At 49.5% G+C, this 19919-nt stretch overlaps 1 protein-coding gene across 11 annotated transcripts; it reads right to left on the bottom strand.

Moving 5' to 3' along the window:
* Positions 1 to 634: 634 nt before the first annotated feature.
* Positions 635 to 18650, bottom strand: LOC144481804 (RNA-binding protein 4-like). 11 transcript variants are annotated; one of them, XR_013495782.1, is made up of 5 exons: positions 18405 to 18650; positions 7235 to 7541; positions 1849 to 2431; positions 1129 to 1268; positions 635 to 1035 (listed from the first exon to the last, which is right to left on the bottom strand). XR_013495782.1 is itself a non-coding variant. In XM_078200955.1 (5 exons), exons 1-4 carry the CDS (start codon positions 18507 to 18509, stop codon positions 1170 to 1172), a joined length of 615 nt encoding a protein of 204 aa, XP_078057081.1. In that variant the 5' UTR covers positions 18510 to 18649; the 3' UTR covers positions 635 to 1035; positions 1129 to 1169. The 11 variants fall into 11 exon arrangements, 8 of the variants coding, with proteins under 8 accessions (XP_078057081.1, XP_078057077.1, XP_078057078.1 ...); XR_013495783.1 differs by having other exon boundaries at positions 2212 to 2431; XM_078200955.1 differs by lacking the exon at positions 1849 to 2431 and adding an exon at positions 5508 to 5611 and having other exon boundaries at positions 18405 to 18649.
* Positions 18651 to 19919: the final 1269 nt, after the last annotated feature.

Here is a 19919-nt window from a genome sequence, read left to right as displayed (position 1 = left end):
GTAATGGCCACTAGATCATACCCATTAGTGCTGATTTGCACCATCAACTCATTAACTTTGTTCCGAATGGTTCTTGCATTCAGGCAAAGTGTCTTTATTCCAGCTTTTATCTGGACCTGAATTGATGAAACGCTATCAACCTCTCCCTCGCCCTCTAATCCTTTAACTACTTGAATGCCCTCATTCACTTGCACTCGCTCCCTCTTCTCGACCATTGATTTCGTAATTCCTCTTACCTCTGCACCCTCCCCCCCCATAAATTAGTTTAAAGCCCTATCTGCAGCCCTAGTGATACGATTCGCTCGGACTCTGGTCCCAGCACGGTTCAAACGGAGACCATCCCATCTATAGAGGTCCCATCTGCCCAAATACTGGTGCCAATGCCCCATGGATGCGAACCCATTCTTCCCACACCAGTAAGCAGCAGACACTGGCTAATTTAACAGCGCTCGGGGACCTTGGGGTCTGTGTGAACGAATGTTAAGCTCGGCGAGTGTCTGAAGCTACCTCCCGTTATACAGAGAAACTGCAGCCTGCCACACACACACACACACACACCGCTCAACGCAAAAAAAAAAAACCCCACAAGACAGTGAAGGGACCAAATGCAAAGCAGCAACTCGGAGCCAGAAACTGAGTGTGAAACACCTGGTATTTATTGTATCAGCTTTCAATACAAGAAAAATGCATCACTGAAAAAAAAAAGGAGAGTGTAAGTTTTCTATTGCTAATAGAGACGCAATATACTCCCGACTAGCACAAAGAACTGTTACTGTTTAAAACTAAAACACGAGCCCGGTCTTGGGAAAGACAGTTTGGCCACTGCTCACCGTGGATTGAAGTGAGCCCGTATCTGGAACCGAGTCTTACTTTGTTAACTACTTCTTTAAAAAAAAATCATAATTAGGGCGGGGTATCACACCAAACGTCCCTTGCGCTATATCCCCGCCGATGGACGCATCCGCACAACCCGAAGATTCGCACATATACCGGGGGGGGAACCCGACTCTCTCATCAAAGGGACACTTATCATTCCTGTAAGAAACAACAGAAGAAAAAGCACACACGGACGTCAATTTAGGTTTCTTTTTAAAAGACGTGTTAAAAAAAAAAAGGCACGCGCCTCACCTTGAGATCACAGCCTGAATCGGCTGCCCTGAAACACGCAGTCATTTCTCACCCTGTCCTACATGTGGGTAACAGACTCGGAGACATTCAGTGGCTAATGCACAATGCACTGAGGTCCTCGGCCGCTGAGAGAGAAAAACCTGTTTCGTATAAAAATAAAGGTTGATTGAGCGTGAGGTTCCGGTAGCACTCCGAGCACTTATCAACTTCAGTAAGCGGTGCAGGCCACAGGGCAAGCTTTCCCGGCCAATGGTCTCCTATTAACACTGACCCTAGTGGAAGTTACCAGTCCACAGACATCCCTGTCTAATTGGTCCCCATTCACCCGTCGATCTTGGGAGTGAATCTGAAGCCTGCTGAACAACGTGGGTAGTCCCAGTCCACCCTGATCCTAGTGTCAGCCCAGGTTACCCCCCCGCCCCACACACACACACACTTTGGAAGGGCATTAAACCACAACTGAGAGCAGCTACACCTTAGCGAATATGTCCCTCCCTCCCCCTGCGTTTGCAAAGGGCCAGGACAGGCTAACCTAGGGTCCACTGGGTCAGTCGGGGTGTGGCTCTGGATTAATCCTTTTGGGGGCGCAGGGGGGGGGGTTAAGACAGGAGAGGAGCCTTGAAGCACCTTGTACATTAGCCACTGAGTACGTTCCGACTGAAGCGAAACCTGCAATGTCAGAGACACAGACCTGCGGTTTGAAAGAGGATGGAGCCTCACCTTCAGGGTCAGAACATAGAGTATCGCGAACGGTCCAAGTAGGTATTCCCTGCGGTGCCCGGCACGTCATACGAAGATCTAGTGGACATTGCTGCCGCATTGACTGGTGTGTAATCAAACCCGTATCCGGTGCTTGAGGCCGCCATGGGCATCCGTCGCAGAGGGCTCCTATCCCTGTCGTAATAGGAAGGGGTTGGGGGCGGCACAGTGTGCCTCCCATAGGGGTCTAACCCGCCAGGGACGCAATTGCTCATCGCGGTGCCTATAGGTGCGAGCTGAGTCTGCCGCCGATCAAAGTAGGGATCTCCCGCCGCCGCATACGGCTGTGCCGGATAGCTCTGGTAGGGATGAGCCATTCCGTACCGCTCGCTGTACACCGAACGCTCTCCGTACGCTGACATGGGCCGCATTGGGTAAGGTTGGGGGTAGTCGCAAGAGAATCCACCGTCAAAACCACCGCGATCTTTGGGACATTCTTTAGACCAGTGGCCCTCTCTACCGCACCGGAAACAGCTGTTTTTCTCGCCCATCCCAGGTTGTGTCCGAAGCCGGCTCCTCGACAGCTGGACATGGATCCGTTTGCCTTTGAAAACAAGACGCGAGAGAGTTTGCTCAATGACATTTTTTTTTTTCCAAAAAAAAAAGAAAAATGTGGTCTCTTGCTGTGTGGTTCTGCTTAAACCCAACGCAAAAAGCAAAGGGGTGGGGGTGGTGGGGAAAGTGGGGTAGGTTCGGGGGAGCTCTGATTACAACTGCTACCAAAGAACGTGAGGATAAATCGCCACTAGGCAGGCCAGTCAAATAACCACCATTTGGTGACTGAGGGACTGGGAATCGCAATGGGCGTTGGGGGGCGCAGGAGAGACTCGGAGACATTTGGTGAAACAGAGAGACTAACTCTATAAAATGAATTGTTGATGAGGCTGAACAGGGATTTCACACACTAGCTCTGTGACAAATGGCTCGTTAGCTCTGCAAACACCAGGCTCAAGGGGGAAGAGGGGAAGTCACAAAATACTGTACGGGAATTAGAATTCCCCACAAGAATACAGCTGCTATTTCCTGAGGGCTACAGATCCAACTGATGGGGTATCTTGGCTGGCACCGCATTGATATACAGTAAATGGCAGAACCCTTCAGAGTATTGATAGGCAGAGGGATCTGGGTGTACAGGTACACAGGTCGCTGAAAGTGGAGAAGGTAGTCAAGAAGGCGTACGGCATGCTTGCCTTCATCGGCCGGGGCATTGAGTTTAAAAATTGGCAAGTCATGTTGCAGCTTTATAGAACCTGAGTCAGGCCGCACTTGGAATATAATGTTCCATTCTGGTCGCCACACCACCAGCAGGATGTGGAGGCTTTGGAGAGGGTGCGGAAAAGATTTACCAGGATGTTGCCTGGTATGGAGGACATCAGCTATGAGGAGAGGTTGGAGAAACTTGGTTTGTTCTCACTGGAATGATGGAGGTTGAGGGGTGACCTGATAGGAGTCTACAAGATTATGAGAGGGATGGACAGAGTGGATAGTCAGAAGCTTTTTCCCAGGGTGGAAGAGTCAATTACTGGGTGGCACAGGTTCAAGGTGCGAGGGGCAAGGTTTAAAGGAGATGTACGAGGCAGATTTTTTTTTTTACAGAGGGTGGTGGGTGCCTGGAACTCGTTGCCGGGGGAGGTAGTGGAAGCAGATACGATAGTGACTTTTAAGGGGCGTCTTGACAAAAACATGAATAGGATGGGAATGGAGGGATATGGTCCCCGGAAGGGTAGGGGGTTTTAGTTAAGTCAGGCAGCCTGGTCGGCGCAGGCTTGGAGGGCCGAAGGGCCTGTTCCTGTGCTGTAATTTTCTTTGTTCTTTGATCAAAGTCAGCTGATCACTCCATACGGGTGCCATTACGCACTGGTCTGGCAGAGAGGGGAAATCTGGCTGGCAAATCTCCAGGCGGATCAGAAAAGGTGTCTTAACACAATCTTTTCATTGCTCCTTGGAAATGGAAGAGCATTTTTTAAATTCAAGATTCGCTTCCCTAGATTTTATGATTTAAGGCAAATTAATTTTGGTACTTTAATCCTTGGACTTTTCCATTAAACCTTGGAGAGTGAAGAGGTATCACCTGATCAGGTGTCAAGCCAGAGCGCGAGGAAGCCAAACGTGTCAGCAGAAAGGATGCGACATTCGGCCTCCTCACATTACTTACCACCCAGAAATTCCCCGAGGTTCTCACAGAGCACCAGCTTTCCACAAACTGGAGAAGCAAGTTTCTAAAAGGAGCAAAACGCTGAGGTCTCCACCCAGGAGACAGCAGGTCAGTCAGACTGCGCAGCTGAGTGGCTTCTCTCCCCCGGTGGAGCCCCTCGAGGTAGTTCCACAGACGACACCGAGCTGCAGGACCTTGGCTGAAAAGCGAAACAAGTTTCCAAAGGCCGACATCCAAAGTGGATGGGCAGAGAGGAGAATATTTGTCAGCAAGGGGCCAAAGCTGCAGAGAACGCCAGGTTTTTGTGAAGCTTCCAAGAGCAAGGTTGCAAGATCTTTCCGGCATGTTCACTTGAAAAGAGCAGTTAAGGAATTCTCAACTTCTGCTTGCAAACATGAGGGTGACCTTCCGCACCGACTAAGATGGTGTATGAAGAGTGTTACACAAGGATAAAATGATAAGCTTTGCTACTCTGTACTGTTATCAACACACCAAATCTGAGGTGACCAAGCTGCCAAGTATGCAAGCTTCAGAGGGCAGGAGCTATCTTGGACTTTTGAGTCCACATTTATTTCCTGACGCGGCTGATACCAACACATCCTGATGGCTCTGATTTTAGGATTTATTCAACAGTGAGGCAACAAGAGTTAAGAAGGCTCCCAGGCCCAGGAATTCCAAGCAGAGCAAACACTGAGCACAACGAGGACCATAAAACAGCTGCCGATCGCAGGATGAACATGTAGTAACACTGGCGACAACATTAAGAACACAAAAGGAAGGCAGGAGAGGACAAGATGCAGAGGTTGGCATTAGAACAAGTCAATCTCGACATAAACTTTCCGAGCCACGAGGAGAACAGCTTTTGTTACTTCAAGGTTTGAAAACAGACCAAATTCTATTGAGTTCTCAGGAGGTCAGTGACAGATTCAGGTTTTGCCTTGTAAATGGGATAATGCCATGATGGGAGTTTCAGAATCACTACAATGCAGGAGGAGGCCATTTGGCCAATCGAGCCTGCATCGACAACAATTCCACCCAGATCCTGTCCCCGTAACCCCCACATAGTCACCCTGCTAATCCCCCTGACACTAAGGGGCAATTTATCATGGTTAATCCCCCGACCTGCACATCTTTCGGACTGTGGGAGGAAACCGGAGCACCCGGAGGAAACCCACGCAGACACAGGGAGAATGTGCAAACTCCACACAGACAGTGACCCGAGGCCAGAATTGAACCCTGGTCCCTGGCGCTGAGAGGCAGCGGTGCTAACCACTGTGCCACCCTGAGCTCAGTAAGAAACATAGGCTGGGGAATCGGGCTCGAGGGGGACACACTGTCAGAGCTATAACTCCTGCCTGCGTGCCGTTTCAGTGCGGGGCCCTCACTGGGAGCACAGCATGGCTTGAATTACCCCTAGAACCCACAACCATTACATCACTGCACAGAACAGCGCTCACAAACTTACTGCGGAATAGCTTTCTTGGTCGGCTCCTGGAGGGACAACAATTGGGAGTGTACCCAGGACAGATAAAGAGCAAATGCCAACCGGGCACGTACACAGCAGGTGGACTGCAAACCAAAGTGTAACAACAGCAAAATCAACGCAACCTCATTTACAATTCCAATCCGACTGGCACACAATAAATTTCAGCAAACCAAAACTAAGTACTGCTGAACTTCCATTTAAAACAAAGTGTCTCCCGAGCTCATTTATTGCAATTTAACCCATCAGTACCTGGATTTGTCAGGTCTCTGGCTAATGGAACTGAGGTGCACACAAGTTATTTGACAGTTTTCTGGTTAAATTACCCTCTCTCAAACAGGTTTTTTTTTTGCGATAATCACTCACGTGTGGCCTATTTCACTGACAGGCTATTTGTCTATGTTGGGGAACAGTGTGGCGCCCAGTTCTGTCTGCACTTCTCAGGGGTGGGAATCCTGAACAATTTACGGTCTCCGTCCCCTTCAGTGAGTGAGGAACGTACAGCTTGCACTGGACGGCCTGGGGAATCAAAGCAAGGCCTTTCGGATATGCAAAGCTCAGTGCAAGATGCCTATCAGAGTAACACGGGTTTTTAATTCCCGCATCATTATCTGAGCACAGCTCTTCCTGTGTTCGGTCCACAGCAGCGATTTACGTTCAGTCAGACGCTGCTGAAGCGACCCTGCACTCAGAATTACCTCAAGGAAGCCCCCAATGAACCGAATAAACTTTGAGGTGAGCACCCCATCCCCACATCAATCGATAAGTGTGAAAGAAATTGCAGGGAATGGACGCATCGCTACTCATTTAAAGGAATCATCAGACCCCCCCATCCCCCCCCCCACCGCCCTCCCTCCCACCGCCCTCCCTCCCCCTCTCCCTCCCCCCCACCGCCCTCCCTCCCCCTCTCCCTCCCCCCCCCTCCTCCCCCTCTCCCCCCACCGCCCTCCCTCCCCCTCTCCCTCCCCCCCCCTCCTCCCCCTCTCCCCCCCATCCCCTTCCCCCCCTCCTCCCTCCCCCCCTCCCGCTGAATGATTCACACATCGGGAACCAACTCCAGGTCTCCCCAACAGCGCTCAAACAGACAGTCTTCACCTCGGAGTCGAGTATGGGCAACTCTTCAACTATGGGAAGACAAAATCCAAGCTCAACCCCCAGTCTTCAATGCGCGTTAATGTGCTCCCTGTTGGTGGGGGAGGGGAGTTATTGGACAGTGATCAGCAGCTCACAGATTTAACTCCCTCACCCACAGCCCTCGCCAGATCAGCGACACTGCCTATCTAGCTGGATAGACAATGTGAACAATGACTTGGTGCTGCAGGATTCAGCGCAACTGGCAACTTCACCCAGAACCCTAGCATCACACACATCATCTGGAAAAACATAAATCTAGATGGAGAAGAGACAAGGAAGTCAGATGTTGCAGATATCAGGTGCGCTTGTCCTAAAAAGGAACGTTCTACTGAACAACAGTGAGGGGTGGCTGAAAGATGTAAAGAGAACATTAACTGCTCCCTCCGTTCTGCCACTTCCATCCACAACAACTAGGCAGTTCTATGGGATGCTAAAATAGAAATACCAAGTGTCAGTATCGCAGTGGTGCCCTTGCCTGGTGTGGTCGACACCCTTGCTGACACCGCCCCCCCCCCCCCCCCCCCACCCCCCCCACTCTCATCCCCCCCACCACCCCCGCACTCCAGCAATTTCACCTTTAAACTCAGTGCCATCAAACCCCCGAATGGCTTCCATGGCATCCTCCTCCCGTTCCATGTGCACAAAGGCATAGTCCTTGACAATGTCGCACTCCATGACAGGCCCGTACTCCTCGAACCTGGCCCGCAGCTCCTGGTTGGAACATTCTGCAGCGATGTTGCTGACGTGCAGCTTGGTCGAGGTCTTCACCTTGCTTTTGCTGGCCTCGACGTTGATGGGCAGGCCGTGTAGTTTGTGGTGGTGCAGGTTCTTGATTGCCTCGTCCGCCGCCTCTTTATCCTCCATGTGCACAAAGCCATAATTCTAGCAAAACAAGAAACAATTATTTTATTTCTTCTCCTCTCCGCGAACCTCAAACATGGATAGCTACAGTAATGTTTATTGATTAGTGTCACAAGTAAGGCTTACATTAACACTGCAATGAAGTTACTGTGAAAATCCCCTAGTCGCCACACTCTGGCGCCTGTTCGGGTCAATGCGCCCTAACCAGCACGTCTTTCAGACTGTGGGAGGAAACCGGAGCACCCGGAGGAAACCCACGCAGACACGGGGGGGAGAACGTGCAGACTCCACACGGACAGTGACCCAAGCCGGGAATCGAACCTGAGACCCTGGAGCTGTGAGGCAGCAGTGCAACGGGCGGCACGGTGGTTAGCACTGCCGTCTCACAGCACCAGGACCTGGGTTCGATTCCCGGTTTGGGTCACTGTCTGCGTGGAGTTTGCACATTCTCCCCGTGTCTGCGTGCGTTTCCTCCGGGTGCTCCGGTTTCCTCCCACAGTCCAAAGATGTGCACACTAGGTGGATTGGCCGTGCTAAATTCTCCTTCAGTGTAACCTGAACAGGTGCCAGAGTGTGGCGACTAGGGGATTTTCACAAGAACTTCATTGCAGTGTTAATGTAAGACTACTTGTGACTAAAATAAATAAACTTTACTTTACTAACCACTTTGCCACCGTGGCGCTCCAATTCCTTACCATGGTCTTTTAAACAACATAAGAAGTCTCACAACACCATTTTAAACAACCATTTGTTTTAAACAACACCATTCAAGAGTCCTCCTGCACCTTCTCGTCTCCATTTCAGCTTTGAGTTCTTCAAAAGCTGTGAGCTCTTTACCTCCATTCCACTGACCAATCTCCCAGATTATGTGTAGGTGCTACAAGGCACCACAGGACAAGACTTAAAACTAAACACAAAGCCGTCATTGCCCTGCCAACGATCAACCTCAAACTCCTGACAATGGATGTTCTCCACACTGCAGGTGAGGCTTTAAGAGGGTGTAGTGTCAGTTCACTGAGATGATACCTACTGTGAGGAAACGTAACACCCAAGAGAAAGGTTACGGATTATGAAAGGACGGGATAGGATAGCTAGATAGTTAGTTGAGGGATCAAGAATGAGGGAGGATGTTCCCGATGGTGGGGGGAGTCCAGAACCAGGGGGTTACAGTCTGAGGATTCGGGGTAGACCATTCAGGACGGGGGTGAGGAGACATTCCTTCACCCGGTGAGCCTGTGGAATTCATTCCCACAGGAAGTAGTTGATGCCAAAACATTGAATGTATTCAAGAGGCGGCTGGATATAGCATTTGGGGATCAAAGGTTATGGGGGGAAAGCAGGATTAGGGTATTGAGTTGGACGATCAGCCATGATGGTGATGAATGGGGGAGCAGGCTCGAAGGGCCGAATGGCCTCCTCCTGCTCCTATCTTCTATGTTTCTAATGAGGGTCGCGAGTATTAAATGCAAGAGCTCTAGAACAAAGAGGAGAACCTGATTACGCAGAGTTGTGAGGATGGGGAGGAATCCTTTCCAACATTAGTCACCAGTGTAGAAACTGTTATCATCCAGAATCAGACAGGTGGATGAAGCTGGAAGGACGTGGGGAGTAAATGAAGTTTGGAGATTGAGGAAGTCACAGCTTTGCTTTTTCTTCAACTCATAAATTTCAAAAGGGAATGAACTAACAAAGAGGAAATCACGTAAATTACCAGACCCCAACACATCTTGGTGGTATTCCGTGCCCGCTCTTGTCCCACTCCCCTGCCTTTGTGCCAAGCAGTGCCCTGCAAATGTTCTCTCTTCAGGTGCTTATCCGATTTGCTCCTGATTGACTCTGTCTCCCTCCCCTCCACGCCTGTGGGTGGTGGAATTCCAAATGTTAACGGCACGCTGAGGAAAACAATTTCCCTCGCGGCACCTTTGGTTATTTTACCAATCGCATTAGCCGCTCAATCATTTTACCGATGGAAAGTTTCCATCGATTCGATCCGGACACCTCGTGATTGCAAACTCTGTTCAAATCTCCTTCAAGAACAACCCCACCTTCTCCAATTTTTCCCTGTAACCCAATTCATTCGCACCACGGACCGTTCTCAACAACCTTTCGCCTTCCTTGGATACAATACTCGAGATGAGGCTGAAACTAGTGTTTTATAAAGCTTGATCACAACTTCCCATTTAGTTAACGGCCGTGTTAAAGAGGTCAGCGCGGCTCTTATATGAGTAGTGGCTGCGGGGTCCTTCACATCTGGGATTCCCAAACTGTGGGTCGTGGCCCTCAAGAGTGAGGGTGGGAAGGGTAATCGAGGTCACGGTGGAGTGGGGATTTGACTGTCCTGGGAATGGCTATGAGGTCCATGAGGTCCACATAAATGTGAGGTGATTCATTTTGGTAGGACTAATTTAAATGTGGATTACAGGGTCAAAGGTAGGGTTCTGAAGACTGTGGAGGAACAGAGAGATCTTGGGGTTCATATCCACAGATCTCTGAAGGTTGCCACTCAAGTGGATAGAGCTGTGAAGAAGGCCTATAGTGTGTTAGCTTTGATTAACAGGGGGTTGGAGTTTAAGAGCCGTGGGGTTATGCTGCAACTGTACAGGACCTTGGTGAGACCACATTTGGAATATTGTGTGCAGTTCTGGTCACCTCACTATAAGAAGGATGTGGAAGCGCTGGAAAGAGTGCAGAGGAGATTTACCAGGATGCTGCCTGGTTTGGAGGGTAGGTCTTATGAGGAAAGGTTGAGGGAGCTAGGGCTGTTCTCTCTGGAACGGAGGAGGCTGAGGGGAGACTTAATAGAGGTTTATAAAATGATGAAGGGGATAGATAGAGTGAACGTTCAAAGAGTATTTCCTCGGGTGGATGGAGCTATTACAAGGGGGCATAACTATAGGGTTCGTGGTGGGAGATACAGGAAGGATATCAGAGGTAGGTTCTTTACGCAGAGAGTGGTTGGGGTGTGGAATGGACTGCCTGCAGTGATAGTGGAGTCAGACACTTTAGGAACATTTAAGCGGTTATTGGATAGGCACATGGAGCACACCAGGATGATAGGGAGTGGGATAGCTTGATCTTGGGTTTCAGATAAAGCTCGGCACAACATCGTGGGCCGAAGGGCCTGTTCTGTGCTGTACTGTTCTATGTTCTATGTTCCTCATGCATGTGTGTTCTTTGTTCGTGGGCGCTAACTAATCCAATGTGTTAAGGCCTGATCACTGACAGTGACAGCCTGAAAATGGCAGGCGTTTTTGTGCCGATATCCCTGCTCTTTGAACCCCCTACCATGCTTAATAGCTCTCCACCCCGGCACCCCAATCTTCATTCTGAGGTCACACTCAGTGTCAAGCACAGAAGAACAAAGTTTAGGAAACACACTACATTCACCCAAGAGGGCTGATAGGGTCTCAACTTAAGGTCTAACCAAAATGACAAAACCTCCAAAACTGCAGCAAGCACTCACTCCTGAGCGTGTTAGCTTGGATTCTGTACTCAAATATAGAAATAGAAAGAAACCCGACAGTGTAGGAGTCCATTTGGCCCATCGAGTCTACACCGACAACAATCCCACCCAGGCCCTATCCCCCGCAACCCCACATATTTACCCCACTAATGCCTCTAACCTACGCATCCCGGGACACTAAGGGGCAATTTAGCATGGCCAATCCACCCTAACCTGCACATCTTTGGAGTGTGGGAGGAAACCAGAGCACCCGGAGGAAACCCACGCAGACACAGGGAGAACTGTCTGTGTGGAGTTTGCACATTCTCCCCGTGTCTGCCTGGGTTTCCTCCGGGTGCTCCGGTTTCCTCCCACAGTCCAAAGAAAGACGTGCTGGTTAGGGTGCATTGGCCGTGCTAAATTCTCCCTCAGCGTAACCCGAACAGGCACCGGAGTGTGGCGACCACGGGATTTTCACAGTAACTTCATTGCAGTGTTAATGTAAGCCTTACTTGCGACAAATAAGTAAACTTTGTAGAATGTGCAGACTCCACACAGTGACCCAAGCCCAGAATTGAATCCGGGTCCCTGGTGCTGTGAGGCAGCCGTGCTAACCACTGCGCCACCGTGTTCCCCCTATCTAGAATAGGACTCAAGCGAACAATCTTTAATTGAGTTAGGTATACCTATAAAGCTCCTATGTGATGGGAAACCCAAAGTCCTTCTCCTTCAAACAGAGACTGGCATTCACACAGTGATGGATGATTTACCAGCCATTTTTAAACACATTACAGCCCATTTCAAAATGTAGTCACTGCTAAAATATAGCAAACATGGCAGCTAATGTGTGCACAGCGAGCTCCTACAAGCAGCAATGCGATAACAATCAAATCTGTTTGAGAAGCTGATAACGAAATAAAAAGTCTCCTTGCTCTTTTAGTGACCGAGGAATCTTTTATGTGAACCTAAGAGCACAAACAGGAGCACAGCCTAACGACTCATCCAAAAGATGGCTTCACGTTCATCTGACGGGGCAGACAGGGCACTCGACGTCTAATTGGAAAGACGGCACCTCCAACAGTGCTGCAGCCCCTCGGTACTGGCGCTAAGGTGCCAACGACACCGCCGACAGCGCTGCGCCCCTCAGTACTGGCACTGAGGTGGTGCCGGGCACGCCTGACAGTGCACCAACCCCTCGGTACTGGCATGAAGGTGCCGACAACACTGTTGACAGTACAGCACTTCCTCGGTACTGACACTGGAGTACCTGCCTAGATTTTTGTGACGTCCCAGAGTGGGGGAACCTGCAACCTTGTCACTTGTCCAAAAAAAAAAAATTCTAAACACACTAGATGAATGTTTTTGATGGATGATGCAAAAAGGTTGCTCCACACGGGGCTTTTCCCCCCACGTATTTTGCACTGAAGACAGTCCCGGGGACATTACAGAACTAAGATTGTACCTCATTTCTCTCTTCAGAATGGGAACACTTAGTAGAAAAAGGTCTCTCCCTTCCCACTCGCCACCTACAGAGACATCCCCTGACTGATGCCACCAACTCCCATGGTCCACATCCAGAAAGTGACAATTCAGTTAGATTTAGTATTATTATGGAAAAAGTTTAAAGTTTATTTACTAGTGTCACAAGTAAGGCTTATATTAACACTGCAATGAAGTTACTGTGAAAATCCCCCAGTCGCCACACTCCGGTGCCTGTTCGGGTTATACTGAGGGAGAATTTAGCACCCTAACCCACACATCTTTCAGACTGTGGGAGGAAACCGGAGCACCCGGAGGAAACCCACGCAGACACGGGGAGAAAGTGCAGTCTCCACACAGACAGTGACCCTAGCGGGAATCGAACCCGGATCCCTGGCGCTGTGAGGCAGCAGCGCTAACCCACTGTGCCACCGTGCCAAAGAACAGGAGATCAATCAAGAGTGAATGTTTTAAACTGGAGGGAGGCACATTTTACAAAACTGAGATGTGATTTGGCTGAGGTGGACTGCTGAAGGACAAATCAGTGGTAAACCAGTGGGAAGCAATAATATGCAAAATCCTTAAGGTCCAATGCAGATATGTTTCCCCTCTAAAAATAAGAATGGTACTGCCAAATCTAGACCCCCATGGTTAGCTAGAAAAATACAGGGGAAGATTAAACAGAAAAAGAAAGCTGGCGATAGTCACAAAAAACTCAACACTGCAGATAGCCCAGAGGAACATAGAAAGTACAGGGATGTGGGTGGCACGGTGGCACAGTGGCTAGCGCTGCTGCCTCACAGCGCCAGGGACCCGAGTTCGATTCCCAGCCTTGGGTCACTGTCTGTGCAGATTTTGCACATTCGCCCCGTGTCTGTGTGGGTTTCCTCCGGGTGCTCCGGTTTCCACCCACAGTCCAAAGATGTGCAGGTTAGGTGGATTGGCCATGTTAAATTGCCCCTTACTGTCCAAAGATGTGTAGGTTAGGTGGATTGGCCATGTTAAATTGCCCCTTACTGTCCAAAGATGTGCAGGTTAGGTGGATTGGCCATGCTAAATTGCCACTGTGTCCCAAGATGTGCGGGTTAGGTGGATTGGCCATGCTAAATTGCCACTGTGTCCCAAGATGTGCGGGTTAGGTGGATTGGCCATGCTAAATTGCCCCTTAGTGTCCAAAGATGTGCAGGTTAGGTGGATTGGCCATGCTAAATTGTCCCATAGTGTCCAAAGATGTGCAGGTTAGGTGGATTGGCCATGCTAAATTGCCCCTTAGTGTCCAAAGATCTGTAGGTAGGTGGATTGGCCAAGCTAAATTGACCCTAGTGCGAGGGGTATTAGCAAGGTAATTATGTGAGGTTGTGGGAGTAGGGTCTGGGTGGGATTGTGGTCGGTGCAGACTCGATGGGCTGAATGGCCTCCTTCTGCACTGTAGGGATTCTATGAAATAGCAGCTCCTCGGAGGATTATTTTTCTGGACACAGGTGATGAGCCGGAGGATCGCAAGTGTGGTTTGTTGCTTCAAAAAGGTACAAAGTAATTTCTAAACAATTATAGGCCAGTTAGTCTTACTTCAGTGGCGGACAAACTTGGAATCAATCTTGAGAGATCGGATAAGCTGTCACTTAGAAAGACGTGGATGAGTCAGGGATAGTCAGCATGGCTTTGTTAAGGGAAGGTCACGCTGAACAAATTTGGTTGACTTTTTTGAGGATGTGACAAAGAGGATCGATGAGGGGAGTGCAGTGGATGTTGTCTACACAGATTTTAATAAGGTATTTGACAAGATCCCACGTGGCAGACTGGTCAAAAAAAGTAAAGATGTGGAGATGCCGGCGTTGGACTGGGGTAAACACAGTAAGGAGTCTAACAACACCAGGTTGAAGTCCAACAGGTTTATTTGGTAGCAAATGCCACTAGCTTTTGGAGCGCTGCTCCTTCGTCAGGTGAGTGGGAGATCTGCTAACAAACAGTAAACAGGGCATATAAAAACACAAACTCAAGTTACAGAATAATGAATAATGATTGGAATGCGAGTCTTTACAGCTAATCAAGTTTTAAAGGTACAGACAATGTGAGTGGAGAGAGGGTTAAGCACAGGTTAAAGAGATGCGTGTTGTCTCCAGACAGGACAGCCAGTGAGATTTTGCAAGTCCAGGCAAGTTGTGGGGGTTACAGATAGTGTGACATGAACCCAAGATCCCGGTTGAGGCCGTCCTCATGTGTGCGGAACCAGGCTATCAGTCTCTGCTCAGCGACTCTGCGCTGACGTGTGTCGTGAAGGCCGCCTTGGAGAACACTTACCCGAATATCAAAGGCCGAATGCCCGTGACCCTCCCCAACAGGAAGAGAACAGTCTTGCCTGGTGATTGTCGCTGAGCATGGCACGGTAGCACAGTGGTTAGCACTGCTGCTTCACAGCTCCAGGGTCCCGGGTTCGATTCCCGGCTCGGGTCACTGTCTGTGTGGAGTTTGCACATTCTCTTCGTGTCTGCGTGGGTTTCCTCCGGGTGCTCCGGTTTCCTCCCACAGTCCAAAGATGTGCGGGTTAGGTTGATTGGCCAGGTTAAAAAAATTGCCCCTTAGAGTCCTGGGATGCGTAGGTTAGAGGGATTAGCGGGTAAAATATGTGGGGGTAGGGCCTGGGTGGGATTGTGGTCGGTGCAGACTCGATGGGCCGAATGGCCTCCTTCTGCACTGTAGGGTTTCTATGATTTCTATGATTATCTGTAACCCCCACAACTTGCCTGGACTTGCAAAATCTCACTGGCTGTCCTGTCTGGAGACAACACACATCTCTTTAACCTGTGCTTAATGCTCTCTCCACTCACATTGTCTGTACTTTTAACACTTGATTAGCTGTAAAGACTCGCATTCCAATCATTATTCAGTAACTTGAGTTTGTGTCTTTATATTCCCTGTTTCTGAGCAGATCTCCCACTCACCTGACGAAGGAGCAGCGCTCCAAAAGCTAGTGGCGTTTGCTACCAAATAAACCTGTTGGACTTTAACCTGGTGTTGTTAGACTCCTTACAAAGAAAGTAAAATCAGGATACAGGGTAACGTGGCAAATTGGATCCAAAGTTGGTTAATAAGAGGAAACAGAGGATAATGGTTGACGGCCGTCCTTGCGAATGGAAAGCTATTCCAAGTGGTGTTCCACAGGGCTGGGTGTTGAGACCCCTGCTATTTATTTCCTACATTAATGATTTGGACTTGAACGTGGGGGGCACGATTGGGAAATTTGCAGACGACACAAAATTGGCCGTGTTGTGGATGGTATCGAGGGTAGCTGTAAGTTCCAAAATGATTTAGACAGGTTGGTGGAGTGGACAAGCAACTAGCAGATGGAGTTCAATTCTCACAAGTGTGAGGTAATACATTGAGGGAGATCAACCGGTAAAAGGGAATACACAATAAATGGAAATATAATTGAGAGGGGTAGAGTCATAGAGGTTTACAGCATGGAAACAGGCCCTTTGGCCCAACTTGTCCATGCCGCCTTTTTTTTTAGACCCCTAAGCTAGTCCCAATTGCCCGCATTTGGCCCATATCCCTCTATACCCATCTTACCCATGTAATTGTCTAAACGCTTTTTAAATGCCATATAGTCATGTTCTTCAGCACTATCATGAACGGGGCGGCACGGTAGCACAGTGGGTTAGCACTGCTGCTTCACAGCTCCAGGGACCTGGGTTCGATTCCCTGCTTGGGTCACAGTCTGTGTGGAGTTTGCACATTCTCCTCGTGTCTGCGTGGGTTTCCTCCGGGTGCTCCGGTTTCCTCCCACAGTCCAAAGATGTGCGGGTTAGGTTGATTGGCCATGTTAAAATTGCCCCTTAGTGTCCTGAGATGCATAGGTTAGAGGGATTAGTGGGTAAATATGTCGGGATATGGGGGTAGGGCCTGGGTGGGATTGTGGCTGGTGCAGACTCAATGGGCCAAATGGCCTCTTTCTGCACTGTAGGGTTTCTATGAAAAAGATAAAATTGCATCCACCTCTACTACTACCTCTGGTAGCTTGTTCCAGACACTCACTACCCTCTGTGTGAAAGAATTGCCCCTCTGAACACTTTTGTATCTCTCCCCTCTCACCTTAGACCTATGCCCTCTAGTTTTAGACTCCCCTATCTTTGAGAAAAGATATTGACTTTCTAGCTGATCTGTGCCCCTTATTATTTTATAGACCTCTATAAGATTGCCCCTCAGTCTCCTACGCTCCAGAGAAAAAAAGTCCCAGTCTATCCAGCCTTTCCTTATAACTCAATCCATCAAGTCCCGGTAGCTGGAGTGAGAGATCTTGGCATGCAAGTGCACAGGGTCCTAAAGGTAGCTGTACAGTAGATAAGGTTGTAAAGGCATATGGAATGCTCTCCTTCATTTGCTGAGGTACAGGGTACAAAAAGTAGGGATTTAATGATGAAACTGTACATGATACTGGTGAGGCCACAACTGGAGTATTGTGTGCAGTTCTGGTCACCACATTACAGGAAGGACGTAATTGCACTGGGGAATCTGCAGAGGAGATTTGCTAGAATGTTGCCAGGGCTGGAGAATTGTAGCTACGAGGGGGGGATTGGAGAGGTTGGAGTTGATTCCTTGAAATAGAGAAGGCTGACATGATTGAGGTGTACAAAATTGTGAAGATTGGAGATAGAGGAACCTGTTTCCCTTGATAGAGTTCAAAAATCAATGGTCATAGATTCAAGCTAAGTGAGCAGAAGGATTAGAGGGGTTATGAGGAAAATCTTTTTTTTTTTAAAAACGCAGAGGTGATGGGCATCTGGAACTTAAAGTTTATTTATTAGTGCCACAAGTAGGCTTACACTGACACTGCAATGAAGTTACTGTGAAAATCCCCTAGTCGCCCCCCCCGCACCGGCACCTGTTCGGGTACACTGAGGGAGAATTTAGCACGGCCAATGCACCTAATCAGCATGGCTTTCGGACTGTGGGAGGAAACCAGAGCACCCGGAGGAAACCCACGCAGACACGGGGGAGAACATGCAGACTGCACACAGTGACCCAAGCCGGGAATCGAACTGGGGGTCCCTGGCGCTGTGAGGCAGCAGTGCTAGCCTCACAGTGGCAGCGATTAGCACTGCTGCCTCACAGCGCCAGGGACCCGGGTTTGATTTCCGGTTTGTGTCACTGTCTGTGTGGGATTCCTCCAGGTGCGCCGGTTTCCTCACAGTCTGAAAGACGTGCTGGTTAGGGTGCATTGACCCAAACAGGCACCGGAGTGTGGCGACTCGGGGATTTTCACAGTAACTTCATTGCAGTGTTAATGTAAGCCTTACTTGTGGCTAATAAATAAACTTTAAAAACTTTGGATCTGCACCTAAGTGCTGTAAGCTACAGGGCTATGGGCCAAGTGCAGCCAGGTGGGATTACAATGGGACACCTGAGTGTCTTTGGGTCAGCATGGACAAGATGGATCGAATACCCCTCTTCTATGGGATGCTCTGGTTTCCTCCCACTGTGTGAAAGATGTGCTGGTTAGGTGGATTGCCCCGAGCAGGCGCCGGAGTGTGTGGCGACTCGGGGAATTTCACAGTAACTTCATTGCGATGTTAATGTAAGCCTTACTTGTGACTAATAAATAAACTTCAAAAACTTTTGGATTTAAGTGCTGTAAGCTACAGGGCTATGGGCCAAGTGCAGCTCGGTGGGATTACAATGCAACACCTGAGTGTCTTTGGGCCAGCATGGACAAGATGGGCTGAATATCTCCCCTTTGCTGGGTCATGTCCATGGTTTTGGGGAGGGGGGAAGGGATTCAGTGTAACACCCCCACCATCAGATCGGTCCGTCCCCAATGCCTCCCCCCCGGCCTCACTGGAAAGTACATTTTTAAACCCCTGTCCCAGTGCCCTCAGCCTGCAGCGCAGACACTGGGCACCAACTGGAGTAGGTTAAAGCCCAGCTTGTTTATTTATTTATCCGCTTCACCGACTCTCTCCCACCTTGATGATGTCGCACTCGGTCAGTTTGCCGTACTTCTCGAATAACTCCTTAATCTCTTCCTTCGTCGCGATGCGCGGCAGATTCCCGATAAATATTTTCACCATTTTTTCCCCCTCCCTTGAGGAAAAAGGATAATTTGAGTGCTTTTTTTTAAGGATTAAAAACCACCACCTTTATTCCTACCACCCGCCCAACCGCTCTCCACAAAATGGCGTCCGCTGCGTCCTGGCTCCCTTCAAACATCCCGCCCACCGCCGCGCTCCCATTGGTCGCTGCCTCCATCAGGCCCCGGCTCCTATTGGTCAACCGCCCTGTCAGTCATCCGGACCCGCTGTCCCTCATTGGGGCCCCTCTCCCGGCGGCCGCACTTCTGATTGGCCCGTCCCCCTGTCAATCGGAGTCCTTGTCCCCGCCCACGCAGTGGAGTGCCGCCCACCTGGCCCCGCCCAGGCAGAGGGGTGCCGCCCTCTAAGGTCAAACAAAGGAACTTTAACTTGCTCAGGGAGAACCTGCATTCACATAGCGCCTATCACCAAATGTTCCAACAATTTAAACTGCTCAAGGAGAACCTGCATTGAGATAGCGCCTTCCATCAAATGTTCAACAATTGCGGCACGGTAGCACAGTGGTTAGCACTGCTGCTTCACAGCAAGAAGTTTAACAACACCAGCTGCTTCACAGCTCCAGGGACCTGGGTTCGATTCCCGGCTTGAGTCACTGTCTGTGTGGAGTTTGCCCATTCTCCTCGTGTCTGCGTGGGTTTCCTCCGGGTGCTCCGGTTTCCTCCCAGTCCAAAGATGTGCGGGTTAGGTTGATTGGCCAAGCTAAAAAAAAAATTGCCCTTAGTGTCCTGGGATGCGTAGGTTAGAGGGATTAGTGGGTAAATATATGGGGGTAGGGCCTGGGTGGGATTTGGTCGGTGCAGACTCGATGGGCCGAATGGCCTCTTTCTGTGCTGTAGGGATTCTAAGATTCTAAGAATTGAACATAGAACAGTACAGCACAGGCCCTTCGGCCCTCGATGTTGTGCCGAGCTTTGTCCGAAACCAAGATCAAGCTATCCCACTCCCTATCATCCTGGTGTGCTCCATGTGCCTATCCAATAACCGCTTGAAATTTCCTAAAGTGCCCCGAATCCACTATCACTGCAGGCAGTCCATTCCACACCCCAACCACTCTCTGAGTAAAGAACCTACCCTGTACATCCCTCCTCTATCTCCCACCATAAACCTTATAGTTATGCCCCCTAGTAACAGCTACATCCACCCGAGGAAATAGTCTCTGAACGTCCCTCTATCTATCCTCCTCATCATCTTATAAACCTCTATTAAGTCGCCTCTCATCCTCCTCCACTCTAAAGAGAAAAGCCCTAGCTCCCTCAACCTTTCCTCATAAGACCTACCCTCCAAACCAGGCAGCATCCTGGTAAATCTCCTCTGCACTCTTTCCAGCGCTTCCACATCCTTCTTATAGTGAGGTGACCAGAACTGCACACAATATTCCAAATGTGGTCT

This window comes from Mustelus asterias, chromosome 33 (genome assembly GCF_964213995.1).
Source record: "Mustelus asterias chromosome 33, sMusAst1.hap1.1, whole genome shotgun sequence".
In the NCBI taxonomy this organism is placed as follows: domain Eukaryota; kingdom Metazoa; phylum Chordata; class Chondrichthyes; order Carcharhiniformes; family Triakidae; genus Mustelus; species Mustelus asterias.
This window is presented reverse-complemented; position numbering and strand designations above follow the sequence as displayed.